Raw genomic sequence first — 16,616 nt, 5'->3', positions numbered from 1 at the left:
TATGACTGACCATGCCGCGATTTTAAAAATATATATCTCGGCAATTTCCCGTGTGTGGCGACAAGTGAACGAAGCTATGCTCCTCTCTCCACATTATTGTGACGACGTATAAATTAAATATTTCATCGTGACGATTGTCATCAAATGGACGAATTTTTAATATATCTCGGCATTTTCCCGTCTGTTATTTCAGGCGGTGTATGACTGACCATGCCGCGATTTAAAAAAATATATATCTCGGCAATTTCCCGTATGTGGCGACACGTGAACGAAGCTATGCTCCTCTCTCCACATTATTGTGACGACGTATAAATTAAATATTTCATCGTGACGATTGTCATCAAATGGACGAATTTTTAATATATCTCGGCATTTTCCCATCTGTTATTTCAGGCGGTGTATGACTGACCATGCCGCGATTTAAAAAAATATATATCTCGGCAATTTCCCGTGTGTGGCGACAAGTGAACGAAGCTATGCTCCTCTCTCCACATTATTGTGACGACGTATAAATTAAATATTTCATCGTGACGATTGTCATCAAATGGACGAATTTTTAATATATCTCGGCATTTTCCCGTCTGTTATTTCAGGCGGTGTATGACTGACCATGCCGCGATTTTAAAAATATATATATCTCGGCAATTTCCCGTGTGTGGCGACAAGTGAACGAAGCTATGCTCCTCTCTCCACATTATTGTGACGACGTATAAATTAAATATTTCATCGTGACGATTGTCATCAAATGGACGAATTTTTAATATATCTCGGCATTTTCCCGTCTGTTATTTCAGGCGGTGTATGACTAACCATGCCGCGATTTAAAAATATATATATCTCGGCAATTTCCCGTGTGTGGCGACAAGTGAACGAAGCTATGCTCCTCTCTCCACATTATTGTGATGACGTATAAATTAAATATTTCATCGTGACGATTGTCATCAAATGGACGAATTTTTAATATATCTCGGCAGTTTCCCGTCTGTTATTTCAGGCGGTGTATGACTGACCATGCCGCGATTTAAAAATATATATATCTCGGCAATTTCCCGTGTGTGGCGAAACGTGAACGAAGCTATGCTCCTCTCTCCACATTATTGTGACGACGTATAAATTAAATATTTCATCGTGACGATTGTCATCAAATGGACGAATTTTTAATATATCTCGGCATTTTCCCATCTCTTATTTCGGGCGGTGTATGACTGACCATGCCGCGATTTAAAAAAAATATATCTCAATGGACTTGAAGTTACAGGCCTTTGAGAATTCATTTCGTTCTATAAAGGGCAACTTTCATCGGATTTTCTTCCCGTTTTTTTTCAACCGAGTCTAAAACTATGTTAGCGACTGTGAAAAATGAAATGATATATCGAATTTGATTTGAAAGAAAACTGTGTGAGAGAGCAAGACACCACGGGCCTACAAAACAGGCCTCAAAGCTATGCGAGTTAATAAAATGGTGGATATTTGTTTATATGAAGCCTCTCCCAAAATGGGTGGAGCTATGGTTCCCAGAATGGGTGGAGCTTTGAGGTTTTGTCTTCTCTGCAAGAACAAGAACAAGAAGAAGAAGAAGAAGAAGAAGAAGAACAAGAACAACAGCAGAGGGCACTATGAGCAGCGTCTGCGACGCGGCTAAAAAGTGGACTACAGCTTCAGGCATTCCAGAATCACCATCTAAGAGGGATTGAATTATAAAGGGAATAATGTCACCTACCAATTGAACATCATGGAAAAAGCAACGCTCTTCAGTAATTGTCAACTAGGTTGAAAAAAAAAAAGCTGCCAATAACGTTAGTCTATGAAAATGCAAGGAAAACCAAGTTTGGAAAAGCCGAGATGAGGTCTCACTAAATTCCTGTCGTGGTAACACCACCTCTTTTGATTTGTAATTTATCCCTCTATGAATAAAAGCTAAACCTTGTTATCTTTACATATGGTGCTGCCTGGTAATGAGCCGTCTGGTTACCCTCTTGCCCCCATACCCCTTCCCATATCTACGACCGCCCCCAGATCCATCTCCTGTGTCTCAACTCCAAGTTCTGCAAGTCAACAAAATTGTGACTCGAGCATAAATCTACCTTCCTGACTACTATAGTTTTTTTCCATAAAAGTACAAAAGCAGACAAACAAAGGCCTCACATGACCTGCCTTTGCTTGTCTAAGCTAATTCCTTCTCCACCAATGACTCGGAATGATTACTGCTGTCATGAAAATGAACTTGAGCAATGATATCCGATATCCGATACCACAATGGGATGCACTTTGTTGAGTTCAATACTACCGAGTAGTCAACGAAGAATTTCCTATCACATGTCTTCATATTTAACAAATTAATAAAGCAAAAAGCAAGAAAGCATTACTTGGTAAAATTGATCATTATCCGATGTGTACATATATACATATCCCTAGAGTACTCCAGAATACATCAGAACAAAGTGACAATATGTTGTACACTCAAGAACCATTTTCAAAACGAGATAATGTCTCACCTGAGTAAGCAAAGTAGACCAGAAAGACCTGAGAAGGCTCTAGGTTAATGTCTCCCCTGAGTAAGCAAAGTAGACCAGAAAGACCTGAGAAGGCTCTAGGTTAATGTCTCACCTGAGTAAGCAAAACAGACCAGAAAGACCTGAGAAGGCTCTAGGTTAATGTCTCACCTGAGTAAGCAAAGCAGACCAGAAAGACCTGAGAAGGCTCTAGGTTAATGTCTCACCTGAGTAAGCAAAGCAGACCAGAAAGACCTGAGAAGGCTCTAGGTTAATGTCTCACCTGAGTAAGCAAAACAGACCAGAAAGACCTGAGAAGGCTCTAGGTTAATGTCTCACCTGAGTAAGCAAAGTAGACCAGAAAGACCTGAGAAGGCTCTAGGTTAATGTCTCACCTGAGTAAGCAAAACAGACCAGAAAGACCTGAGAAGGCTCTAGGTTAATGTCTCACCTGAGTAAGCAAAACAGACCAGAAAGACCTGAGAAGGCTCTCGGTTAATGTCTCACCTGAGTAAGCAAAGCAGACCAGAAAGACCTGAGAAGGCTCTAGGTTAATGTCTCACCTGAGTAAGCAAAACAGACCAGAAAGACCTGAGAAGGCTCTAGGTTAATGTCTCACCTGAGTAAGCAAAGCAGACCAGAAAGACCTGAGAGGGCTCTAGGTTAATGTCTCACCTGAGTAAGCAAAGCAGACCAGAAAGACCTGAGAAGGCTCTCGGTTAATGTCTCACCTGAGTAAGCAAAGTAGACCAGAAAGACCTGAGAAGGCTCTAGGTTAATGTCTCACCTGAAGGTGTAAGTAAAGCAGACCGGAAAGATCTGAGAAGGCTCTAGGTGGCAACCATGAGAGACCACAGCCATAGAGGCTTAGGCTACGTAGACTGACAAGGCCTGTGAAAGCTCCAACAGGCAGCGTACCAAGACCAGGATTAGCAGCAAGGTCCAGTGTTTCCAGGTGAAGCAGGTCCCGAAACACATGCGGTTTCAAGCCAGTGAGAGCATTTCCTCGAAGGAGCACAGTACGCAGGTCACGCTCGACCAGCTGATCAGGCCGCAGGCTCTCAATGCCATTTGTTTGTAACAGAAGGCGTCTTGTCCCTTCCGGGATATCTGACGGAATGGTCTTTAAGTCTCTGCCTTGGCAGTTAACTGTCCCGGGAAAGCAGAGACAACGGGTCGGACATTCCTGGTCTTGTTCTGCAGAGTTTTGGTCTCCATGGTTACTGTCTGCGTTCGAAGGTGACCAAGTGCAAACAGTGAAATGATACAAGATGGCCACCAATGCGAGCCCTGTCCAAAGACAAATAGAAGAGGTTCATTGGTTCAATCATTTCAACAAGCGGTACAACTTCAGATTGGTCTGCCATTGCAATTCAATGTCTAAAACAAACAATACATTACTCAGAATGAATCAAAAGGTGACATAATCCATCACCTTGCTTCAAAAGGTACAAACAGGAAACACATGATTGACTGGAGAAGAATAAACAAATCAAACACAAACAAACAACAAACCGTGAGGACATTCAATTTGAAATCTGATTGGATGTTTCATTGGAAGCTCATCAAAAGGAACTTCAATGGGTCATTTGAGGCAGTTATAGAAAAGAAAATGGTCTGAGGAGTAAAGGTAGTCAACATATCATTGAAGTCAAAAGGTAAAAGGTATGTGGTTCGTCATATATGACCCAGTGGTCAATCTTTTGAACAAGAATGACCGACCGCACTGTGGTCACGACCTGCGACACAAAATACAGTTTCACCTCCTCTGTCCAGTCAACTCCCTAATACCTGCTGTTGAAGGTATGATACAATTAATCTTCAAGGTTTGGATCAATATCATTAACAAGTCTGATGGACAACTGGGTCTGGTTTCAGACCCCTTAATATACTACCTAACACTTGAAGACACCCCTCCTCCCCCACCCTTCCAATCAACACACGACCTAAACAAAGCTAACGGAAATCTGACGCAACAAACCAGAGCAGTGTATAATCATCAGCAGAAGCCTCAATGGCATCAATCAATGGCATCTATTAATCTACGTAAGATCAGCAGAAGCCTACAGGCCTGATTTCTTAGGCTCACCAGAAAACTAAGATGGCGACCATATTATTTCATATGGGTGCCATGGTGGGTGGAGCCAGGTGACAAATGTGGGCGGGCCCAGCAGCTGCCCGACCAATGGTGTGCACATTTCAAAAATCGACTCACAAGAACCGCAACACCAATAACAACCGCACATGCAGAGCTCTTGTGGACGTGCGACACAATCACACGTAAAATACCACATGGGTCTTTCCTTTTGACAACCAAATTGTCATTTGTCTTCACGGCCTTGTAACATACCTGCTGTAGTACTTGAGCATTAGCTTACCTTTCATCAAGCACAGATGTGCTTGGACCAGGTTGGGGGATTTATATGTTCAAACTACTAGTACCCGACTGCAAAGCCGCAATGAGCCGGCGAAGCCAAAGCCTCTTGCAACTATTTTACCCATCACTATGGCATCAGTAGGTTAGGTAGTTGGTAGTAGGTAGGTGTAGTAGGTACCGTACCTAGTTCAAAATGACACCATTTGCATTCTGGATGAGATTAAAATTTATAAAATTTCCTTCTTGATTAATTCGGTGAATTCCGTCTCAACTTCGGATATTTCCGGCCGTGAAAAACTATCCCCTACTGCCGCGAGATTTCTAAAAAATAATTCTTCGTCAATTTTAGAATATTTGACGCCGTTTTCAGCGTCCGAAACGCGTAATAAGCTCTTTTGAAATATTTTTTCAAATGCTCGAATCTCATTGGTTCTGGTGTTTGGTGACGATTTTCGTTGAAGATAATCAGGCCCGTGCGGGCCGAGGTTGGTCTTAAAGTATTTTAATTACAAATTAGAGGTGCATAAGATTGTGAATCAAAAAAAGACGGGTGAAACAAACTCCTATTGAACTTTTTTCAATTTGTTATGCATACTTCCGCATCCGCAAGATGGCGGCCTCCATTGAGTCATTTGGTGCGTCAAAGCTTCGAAATTCTCAAGGGATCCAGAAAAATCTGGCTTTTCAACATAATACGTACGTCGTACGCGTTCATTCACAACACCGGCTTCGCCGGCTACTAGTACCCGACTGCAAAGCCGCAATGAGCCGGCGAAGCCAAAGCCTCTTGCCACTATTTTACCCATCACTATGGCATCAGTAGGTCAGGTAGTTGGTAGTAGGTAGGTGTAATAGGTACCGTCGGTGTAGTCGGTGTAGTCGGTGTAGTAGGTGTAGTAGGTACCATTTGCATTCTGGATGAGATTAAAATTTATAAAACTTCCTTCTTGATTAATTCGGTGAATTCCGTCTCAACTTCGGATATTTCCGGCCGTGAAAAACTATCCCCTACGGCCGCGAGATTTCTAAAAAAAATAATTCTTCGTCAATTTTAGAATATTTGACGCCGTTTTCAGCGTCCGAAACGCGGTAAAAAGCTTTTTTGAAATAATTTTTCAAATGCTCGAATCTCATTGGTTCCAGTAATTGGTGACGATTTTCGTTGAAGATAACCAGGGTCCGTGTGGGCCCGGGGAACGAGGTTGGTCTTAAAGTATTTTAATTACAAATTAGAAGTGCATAAGATTGTGAATCAAACAAAGACGGGTGAAACAAACTGCTATTGAACTTTTTCGTAATTGTTTTATGCATACTTCCACATCCGGTCGATGGCGGCCTCCATCGAGTGATTTGGTTTTTGAAATATTTTTTCAAATGCTCGAATCTCATTGGTTCCGGTGTTTGGTGACGATTTTCGTTGAAGATAACCAGGCCCGTGCGGGCCGAGGTTAGCGTTAAAGTATTTTAATTACAAATTAGAGGTGCATAAGATTGTGAATCAAAAAAAGACGGGTGAAACAAACTCCTATTGAACTTTTTTCAATTTGTTATGCATACTTCCGCATCCGCAAGATGGCGGCCTCCATTGAGCGATTTGGTGCGTCAAAGTTTCGAAATTCTCAAGGGATCCAGCAAAATCTGGCTTTTCAACATAATACGTACGCGTTCATTCACATCGCCGGCTGTTATTATTATTGCCAAATGATACTAATATTATTATTGTTGTATTATTAGTATTAATTAATATATGCTTTGTTACAATGTTATCATTGTTTTTGTTACTTATTTTGTAATTGGAATGCCACGGAAGGACCTGTTAAACTGCTTTATACACCTTAACACCGCGCACGTTTAAAACATGCGAATTCTTCCAGATTCTTTGTAGTTAATTAGCCGAATCAACTCAGGAGATGATGACGATCATTTCGGTATATCGCATTCCACATCAGAAAGCTCCAGTAGAACTCCACAAAAAACATGCCTCACACACACACACACACACACACACACACACACACACACACACACACACACACACACACACACACACACACACACACAACTCATCCATTTAGAGTAGATTCAGACAGGAAAGTGAATTAAAAATTTAATCCAAAAGTTGGTGTGCTCCACAATGCGGTGCCTCTGCTTGCACAACATGAAAGATATTTTAATCAGATAACACTGGAAGAAGTACGGAGATGCATTTAGGGGAATTGTAGAAGTGTTGTGTGGAAGGACGTTAGGAAAGGGTGCATCGTCAAGGGATAGAAACCAGGTATGGTGGATATGGAACCAGGTATGGAAGTAGCGAAGGCAGTTGGTGAAAAGGAGGTTTGGAAGGGGTTAGAGAAGATCAAGGATAGAGGGAGGCAACCGGATGTGGGGTTGCTGCTCCTGTATGGGCAGAAGAAGAAAGCAACAAAGAGAGCTGTGGATCGGCAAGGAATGATGTGGAAGAGGAGGTGTACAACAAGTTGGAAGAGGATGACAGGAGGAATATGATCTATAAATTGGCTCAAGACAGGGTTGAGGACAGCAAGGACTTGAAGAGGGGTGGGGGGATGGGGGCGGGAGGCAAATGACAGAGAGGGGCGCAGTATTGAAGGTGTGGGAAGGGTATTTCAAAGAGCTGTTGCACCGGGAAGGAAGCAATGGTGAGCTGGAGTGTGAGGAGAGTGAGGCATTTTAAAATGCATTTTAAAAGTGTTATTGAGAGCTTTTGAAGGAAGAAACATTTTACTTAGTGAAGATTTTTCAGTGAAGAAGAAGTTTGGGGATATTGCAAAGGAGAATTGGGACAGAAAATCAAAGACGAACTCTGTATGGCAGATTGAATTAGTTTCTTGTTGCTATTGTTGTTTTTTTGCGGGGAGTGAAGAAGTCTTTTGTTTGTATTTTTTACTGAGGAGGGGAAAAGGATTAAGGTGAGGGATCAGTAATGAAAATAGTTGAGAGAAAAGGAGCGGAAACAAAGTATGTGGGATAATAATAATAATAGTACCGTAAACTGGGGCTACTTTGAACATTTTTTTTCTTTCCCATAGAACCCTGGCTAATGTAAGAAATATATCTCACTCCTTTCATTACTCAAATAGGGGGACTGAATGAAGCTAATGATAGCATGCATCAAAACTGCTTAGCTGTGCATATAAATATCTATATTTTAAAGAAATTAGGTGTTCAGAGTAACCCCGCGAATGGGGCTACTTTGAATCTGTGTGAATTTGCTATACATAGTCAAAGGAACCCCTCTGTTGGGGTGTCATTGAACGCTATAACTGTTTAAGAAAATAAAATGAATCAAAAACAACATTTCAGAAAACTTTTTTAAAATAATACCGGTACTGGATATAAATTTTGGATTGTGAAAAATTTGAAAATCGGCATAATGAGGAATATGACACCATTTTATCATAAAACTTCCGTTAACAATTATATTACTTGTATTGCGCTTTACCAAGGCAATACAATCACAAGAAACATGTGAAATTACAGTAATACGGTTCCAATAGTGAAGAACAAATCGACGGAATGGACGGTGCAAAATAACCCTTTGTATAGAGGTCATATCACATTGGGGTATGTGTCCCCACCCCCCACCCCCCCTCCCCCTGCATTTTAAAGTTTTGCAGTTCCTTCGCATTGAATGTAAGTCCACCCCTTCTTTCCTCTTTTGGGGGACTCAGCAGTCTAACCAACTGGTTTACAGTAACATTACCCTCATCGGGTACGGATGGCCAAACAAATTTATTGTCAACTTTCTTCGATGACCTCATGAACTTCATAGTGCATTCATCTTCATCGACTATCACTAATTTGGCCACATAAAATTTGACAGAAGTTTTCACTTGGAATTTTACAACATAATAGTTGCCAATGGATGGTACTATGTCATCTGGCAGGACTTCCTCTTCAGACTCGATGCTATCACTTATCTGATCCTCGCTTTCTTCTACTTCGCTTGATTCTGTCTCTGCGTCATCAATGCTGCCATCATCACTCTGTGACCCATGACTGATTATGTCATCGATGGCATTGCTGGTTGGTTCCTGTAAGTCCTCTGCACTTATGCTTTTCCCCGGCTCTCCAGATATTTTCTTCCTTCTCTTTTTGGGGGGATCCTGCTGGTCTCCAACCCCACGCATATTCTTCAGAATCCCTACGACTACTTCTGACACCGTTGTAGGTATGGCAGCATCATTTTCGTCACTGTCTGGTAGCCGCTTAATAACCCCATGTCCTAGAGTGGGGTGACGCTTCATGAAATCATTTGCCCAATCAAATGATGGAAAATTATTGTGGAACTGCGCCACCATTCTCCCTTGTTTTTCCAGATAGGAATGTGCCAACATCCGGAGGTCTTTTAAATCAAATGGAAATCCCCAATCAGCGACAATCTTCAAATGATCGGCAAAAGCCTGCTCCTCTTCAATAGTGAATACTGTAGGATGTCCGGGTTTTTTGGTATGTTTTCCCTTGAGTTTATTGTGCAGTGTTCCCGCTGGAATGTTGAATGATTTGTGTGCCTCTCTTTGGCTCATTGTGCCTTGCTCCACTGCACGGACTGCCATATGGAGTTGCTCAGTTGTGTAGTTGCGGTACTGCCTGGAACCTTCAACCCGTTTGTACGTTCGGACCATGTTTTACCAGATCGGATACCTGAAAATGAACACGTGTCGGGTGAGGTATAGAATACAGACTTTAATATAATACTTGTGCTTACAGACATCCAAAGAACAGCTTTACATTTGTCAATCAATGTATTATTTCCTTGGTGTTACACGATTTTCTATTACCGGGGGTTACTTTGAACACGTTCACAGTAACCCCGATTGTGACGAAAACATGCATGGTAATGGTCAATTGACCCCTGTGATCCTATACCCAAACCATATTGACTAAGATTTGGTACCCCAATAGAGTAATTATTACTTAATATTATGTTAGTATTTTAGGAAAAAATGAGTTATACTTACAAGTCAGGAGGTGAAAGTTTAAGACAGTTTGCTGCATACCATGTGCTCAGCATGAGGTGTCGGCCATTTTGAATCAGGCTTGGTCAATATCATTAATGTCCACATTTTTAATAATAAACAAACACAAAATCAATTAAACTAAATAATATCTTGTTTAATTTAAAACTTTTTTATTATTAACTAAGTATATCATAAATCATTTTCTTACGTGTGTGTTCAAAGTAGCCCTGTGATGTAAAGTAGCCCCAGTTTACGGTAATTCATTTATTTTGTATGGTACTTTTCAAGAAGCCCAAAGGCGCTTTGACAGAGTGGAAAACATAATGCATAACAATACATGAAAACAACAATTGCAAAAGGACAAGAATCAATAGGGAAATATTTAAAGCAAAAGGAGGGAGAAGGAGAAGAGATAGTCAGGGGTTAAATGCTGTGGGTTGAATGTTGAATGCAGTGTTGAACAGGTGGGTCTTTAGTGATGTTTTGAATGTGGTGAGTGAGGAGGAGTCTCTGATGGTGTGAGGTAGTGAGTTCCAGAGGGTGGGAGCAGCGATGGAGAAGGCCCTGTCCCCCCAGGATCTGAATTTGGTCCGGATGGGGGGGGGGGGTCAGGAGGTTGGTACCAGCAGAGCGGAGGCTGCGGGTGGGAGTGTGTCTGGAGAGGAGGTCAGCCAGGTAGGATGGGGCCAGGTTATGGAGGGCTTTGTTTGTCAAGAGGAGGATTTTGTACTGGATTCTCTGGGGGTTGGGGAGCCAGTGAAGCTTGTAAAGGACGGGGATGATGTGGTCACGGGTCCGGGAATGGGTGAGTAGACGGGCAGCGGAGTTCTGAATGTATTGGAGTTTATTGGTGATTGTTGAGGGTGAACCATAGAGGAGGCTATTGCAATAGTCCAGACGGGAGGTGATGAAGGCGTGGATGAGGGTTTCTGCAGCCGTGGAGGAGAGGGATGAGCGGAGACGGGCAATGTTTTTCAGGTGAAAGAAGGCTGACTTTGTGATCTGTTTAGTGTATTTGTCGAAGGAGAGGGTTTGGTCAAAGATGACGCCAAGATTCCGGGTGTGAGGGGAGGTGGATACTGGGATACCGTCGATGTTGAGGGCAAAGTTATGGGTGGATTTTGTGAGTGTTTTTGGGCCAATGATGATTATTTCAGATTTATCACAGTTAAGCTTGAGGAAGTTGATTTGAAGCCAGGATTTTATTTCAGTGATGCAGTTTGTCAGGATAGAGTGGGAGTAGTGTATATATGTTGCTTCTGGGACACTCTCATTTTTCCCATTGACTTACATGTTAATTTTTCCCCTCCCTCATTGCCCCTAAACACCTCTATTTCTCTCACCCTGTTCTTTACGAACCTTCTAACCTTTTGACATGTTATCCTTATTCATTAGACCACTTAAACAATGGTCCTTCTGTGTGAACCTGTGATCCTTCTGACCTTATGGACCTTTTAACCTTTTACTCTTAATATCATCTGGTGAATCATCTTTGACCCACTCAAACAACGACCCTACAAATATTTGTTTATGCGTGGGAAATAATTTAATTCTCTTGCCACTCCCTTCACCATCTAATATATTAACAAAAAAGATGTTTGAGTTTGGTTCTTTATTAAGATATTTTAACTGAGCTAAGATAAAATGGTAAACCTCCCTCAATGTTCTTGTTTGAGCGCCTCCAGTGCCGCCCACTTTTTGGTAAGCTCCGCCCACTTTTTGGTAAACCACGTCCGCTTTTTACTAAGCCCCACCCACTTTTTGTTAAGCCACGCCCGCTTTTGCTATGCCCCGCCCACTTTTGCTAAGTCCCACCCACTTTATAAACTCTTCAGCATTGTATCATTTCCAGGTAATACATTACATCATTTTCAGGGAATTTCCATCACATCATTTCCAGTTAAGACACGCCCAGGTTTGCCCAGGGAATTTCCACAGGAAATGACACACACCCAGCCCTTCTTATAAAAGGCACCGACCACACAGGCTTTTTCAAACACGCTTTCTGCTTCACTTGAGAATGGACTACTATGCCGAAATGGAATGGGATAACTTTGTTATTCCTTGGAGTCCTACTACCTGTGTAGAACTCAACCTTCAGATTGATGAACTGGACTCGAACCTCTTATCAATGGAGGTAAGTTTGTTTATTTATTTATTTATTTATTTAATTTTTTTTTTTTTTTTTTTTTTTCGATGAGACTCATGTAAGAGTTAACAAAGTTTATTTTAATATTCATAGAGCTTGATTTATACAAATAAAAATATTGTATTAAATTAATACATTGTTATTTTCTTTCACAGGAAATTGTATCTGAGTTACGAAATGAAAATTCTGCTTTTAACACAACTTGGGATGAAGTTATTTTTTTGTTTGAAGACATTTTGAACAACCAAGACCCCCAGAACGAGTTCTACCTTGATGACCCAGCTAAAGAGTTATACCTTGGAGATCCACAAAATCCTGAAAAAGAGTTTTACCATGATGATACTTGTTGTGAGTTATCAAAACAAAACCCACTGAACAAGTTCTACCTTGATGAGCCAGAATACAAGTCATACATTGGAGACCCACAAATTTCTGAAAATTGGGAAAGGGGAGTTCTCCCTGATGGTCCGCAGTTATACTATGTGAGACACATCATAGAAACCCTAAAAAATTGTGAAATGGGAATTCTCCCTGATGGTCCGCAGTTATATTATGTGAGACACATCATAGAAACCCTAAAAAATTGGGAAAAGGGAGTTCTCCCTGATGGTCCGCAGTTATACTATGTGAGACACATCATAGAAACCCTAAAAAATTGGGAAAGGGAAGTTTTCCCTGATGGTCCGCAGTTATACTATGTGAGACTTATCACGGAAACCCCCAATATTTCTGAAAATTGTGGTTCTACCTTGGGGACTTGGAAAGATGGTTATATTTTTGGAGACTCGGAATGGGGGTTTTGTTTTGATGACTCGGAATGTGATACCTATCTTGGAGGCTCAACAGGAATGTGGTTATACCTTGGGAACTTGGAAAGTTGGTTTTATTTTGGAGACTCTACCTGTGGGGTCCATCTTGGAGACTCTTTGGATTCTAAAGCAATGAACAATGTTCTTTGTTTAATGACGCTTGATTTAAGCAATATCAAGAAAGTTCGAGGAAGAAAATGCTGGAAAATTCTTTCTTCCCATTTCTACTTCTTCAAACTTGAAAGCCTTGAAAGACAGAATTGAAAGAAGAGGAAAAAAAAAAAAAATGAAATACATATTTTTTTAAAAGAAGAAAAAAAAGATTATGTTAGGGTTTGGGTGGGATTTTGAATGTGAGGGTTAGGGATGGGGTTGGGTTAGGGATGGGGTTGGGTTAGGGTTGGCATTTTGAATGTGAGGGTTAGGGTTGGGGTTGGGTTAGGGATGGGATTGGGTTAGGGTTGGGATTTTGAATGTGAGGGTTAGGGATGGGGTTGGGTTAGGGATGGGGTTGGGTTAGGGATGGGGTTGGGTTAGGGATGGGGTTGGGATAGGGATGGGGTTGGGTTAGGGATGGGTTGGGTTAGGGATGGGGTTGGGTTAGGGATGGGGTTGGGTTTGGGATGGGGTTGGGTTAGGGATGGGTTTGGGTTAGGGATGGGGTTGGGTTAGGGATGGGGTTGGGTTAGGGTTTGTATATTATTATGACTCACTCACACATACACAAAAGTTAAGCCCCAACTGGAAAGTTGAGGGATTCTGTGTTTGGGGTTCACAGATTTAAAAACGTATCCCCATTATACACACACAAAAGTTAAGCCCCAACTGAAAAGTTGTGGGATTCTGTGTTTGGGGTTCACAGATTTAAAAACGTATCCCCATTATACACACACAAAAGTTAAGCCCCAACTAAAAAGTTGTGGGATTCTGTGTTTGGGGTTCACAGATTTAAAAACGTATCCCCATTATGCACACACAAAAGTTAAGCCCCAACTAAAAAGTTGTGTGATTCTGTGTTTGGGGTTCACAGATTTAAAAACGTATCCCCATTACATTTTATTTATTTATTTATTATTTTCAAGGGTATTATCTGCTTACTTGTGTTTTTTGTAATTCTTGTGAGTAAAATGAACCCAAGATTTCTTCTCCATTTAAATCATATAATTTGTAGGTCCAAGGGACTGTATCCATTACATCAATGATTTTAAATAATTCATTAGTCCATCTCTTTGTATAACCTTTCTCAAAATGACTTTTCCATTTGTATATTCTTACAATATCACCAACTTTAAACTTGGGCTTTCTCAAATTAATCTCCTTTTCATATTCTAATTTTGTAAATGTTTCCGATGGTTTTGATTTTGTTGATGAATGAACTGTATTATTGTAATTATCAACAATATTCTGGATTAAATACACCCATTGTTGAGAACCGAGTTGTGTGAATTTTTTATATAATTTCTCTTTTAAAGTACGATTAAAATGCTCAATAACAACTGCCTTTCCTTCATTAAAGGTGCTGTATAATTTAATACCCTTCCCCTTAAGAAATTTCATGAATATTTTGTTATAGAACTCTGTTCCCTCATCAGTCCATAACTTCTTTGGTTTCCTTTTATCCCGATCAAATATTAGCTTAAAGGCTAACATTAAAGTATCACCCCTTTTATTTTTTAAAGGGACAACCCAGGCAAATCTACTCCTCAAATCAATAACGGTTAAAGCATACCTGTATCCCCTGTCATTATTCAATTCAATTAAATCAGCGGACCATATGTGGTCGGTGTATTTAGAATAAACCTTCCTTCTTTTAAACTTTGTGATTATAGGTTTGTGTAATTCTTCAGCCAAAAGCTCCTCAGTCTTGATGACATCATTAGAGCCTAATAGTTTTTTGAGGAATAACCAAGACCAAGTTTCAATTTAGCATTTATCAAATTTCTCACAATAAACCTATCAACTTTCTCTCTCAACATTGGATTTTGTATCAAAGACAAATTATACAACATTTCGCTGTCGGCTTTATGTTTTTCAGTCAACGTAGTGGTTTTCCCATAAGCAATATCATGCTTCATACACACTTCGTCAACCCTATTTGTAGGTTTAGACCAAGGTTTAGGATTGTCAGCCTCATCTAATCTTTTATCCAAGTTTGTTCCTGGACCACAGAAAGAATACCCTGGAAGGTGTAATTCCCCTGGAATTCCAGTTGTTGTAAATTTACTTCCTGACAGAAACTTTTGTATGTCTCCTCCTCTTTTAGGAGAGATGAATTGGCACTTTTTAGAGCCACACACTTGACATATTCCTTTTTGATAAACTCTATTATTTTTAGCTTTAACATAAGAGATATTTTTAGATTTAGTTTTCTTTTTACATTTGAGACAATAACTCATATTTATTTATCAGAAAAATTCCGACAGAGTATCAAAACCTTTTTGGTTTTCAACATATACATTTCAATCTTTATTTTTAAAACATAAAGAATCCTAAGGAATGCCTTCACTCTCTCCTCCATTTATTTACAAATAAAAACTAACTAAAGTCAATGACACCAACATCATCAATCACATAATCTTTTCCTTCTTCTTCTTCTTCTTCACCACTTTCTCGTTTAAATCTCCTCCCTGAAATTGAAGACATTGACGTTGTTATTTTTGAAACCATTATCTTCATAAGAGTTGTTAATTCTTTAATTTCCTCTTCGGTGCGTTGAGATTGATTTATTTGCTGTAATACACTCAATCTTTTACGAATCTCACTGATTTCCATCTTTTTATATTTTTCCTCCCTCTCTCTTTGCTCCCTTTCCTCCCTCTCCTCCTTCACCTTTTTCTCCCTCTCCTCCTCCTTTTTCTCCCTTTCCTCCTTCTCCTTTTTCTCTCTTTCCTCCTTCTCTTCTTTAACTCCTTCCTCATTTATCTTAGCAATTTTTGATATCAATATTTTCACAGCATTCATTCTTTCTTTATTTTCCTCTTCGGTGAGTTGAGATTGATCTTCTTGCTGTAATACATCCACTCTTTTTTGAATCGCTCTGATTTCCATCTCCCTCTCCTCCCTCTCTCTTTGTTCCCTCTCCTCCTTCTCTCTTTTCTCTCTTTCCTCCTTCTCTTCTTCAACTCCTTCCTCATCCCTTGCTACCCTTGAGTTTGAACCCCAAAGAATATTATACATATACTCATCTGGATTTTGAGATATTCTTGTATCTATAATTATTTTTTTCATAATAGGATACCAATAAGATTTGTTGACGATTTCTAAAAGAGTTTTATATTTCATAACTTTGAGAAGTTCATTTTTATTTAATATTTTAAACAAGTCTCTATTTATGGGTTTAACAATATCAGTATAAGGCCAGTTTTTAATGACAAAATTCCCATGTATATGCTCCAAATCATAAGGTATGTAATACCGAGCACCCTTTTCTTGTAGGTATCCTTGAATACAAAAATTATAATTCTCTTGTAGTCTTCTTCCTGCCATTTATGTATCAGAAATATATGTGAGATTAATATTATGACAGGTAATACCACCCCATCTTCCCACTACCAAATTGGTTTGTATTCCTTGGCTTTCTATCCTTATCTCATTACCTTCCTTCTTTGTCATGCTAACCATCGCTATACTATCATATATTTTTCTTTTCTTAAAACCATGTATTTGTTGTTTATTAATTGTACTTCCACATAAATCCTTATCCTCACCAAGTGGATAATATTTTTCTTTGCGAGACTGATTAAAATAATGTAGGTCTTCTATGTTTATTGAAAAAGACCAATTATACCCTAAATCAGGCATATCATACCC

General features: G+C 40.0%; 1 protein-coding gene across 1 annotated transcript in view; it reads right to left on the bottom strand.

Annotated features, from left to right (window-relative positions):
- LOC137432024 (reticulon-4 receptor-like 1) overlaps positions 1-16,616 on the bottom strand; it is a 187,303-nt gene that overhangs the window by 55,560 nt on the left and 115,127 nt on the right. Inside the window, exon 2 of the mRNA XM_068123761.2 lies at positions 3,280-3,782. Within this exon, the coding sequence (XP_067979862.2) occupies positions 3,280-3,782 (503 nt within the window). The remainder of the gene's footprint in view (positions 1-3,279; positions 3,783-16,616) is intronic.

The sequence above is a fragment of the Myxine glutinosa genome, chromosome 8, assembly GCF_964187855.1.
Source record: "Myxine glutinosa chromosome 8, kmMyxGlut1.1, whole genome shotgun sequence".
Taxonomy (NCBI): Eukaryota; Metazoa; Chordata; class Myxini; order Myxiniformes; family Myxinidae; genus Myxine; species Myxine glutinosa.
The sequence above is the reverse complement of the archived record's forward strand: the minus strand, read 5'-3'. Positions and strand labels throughout refer to the sequence as shown.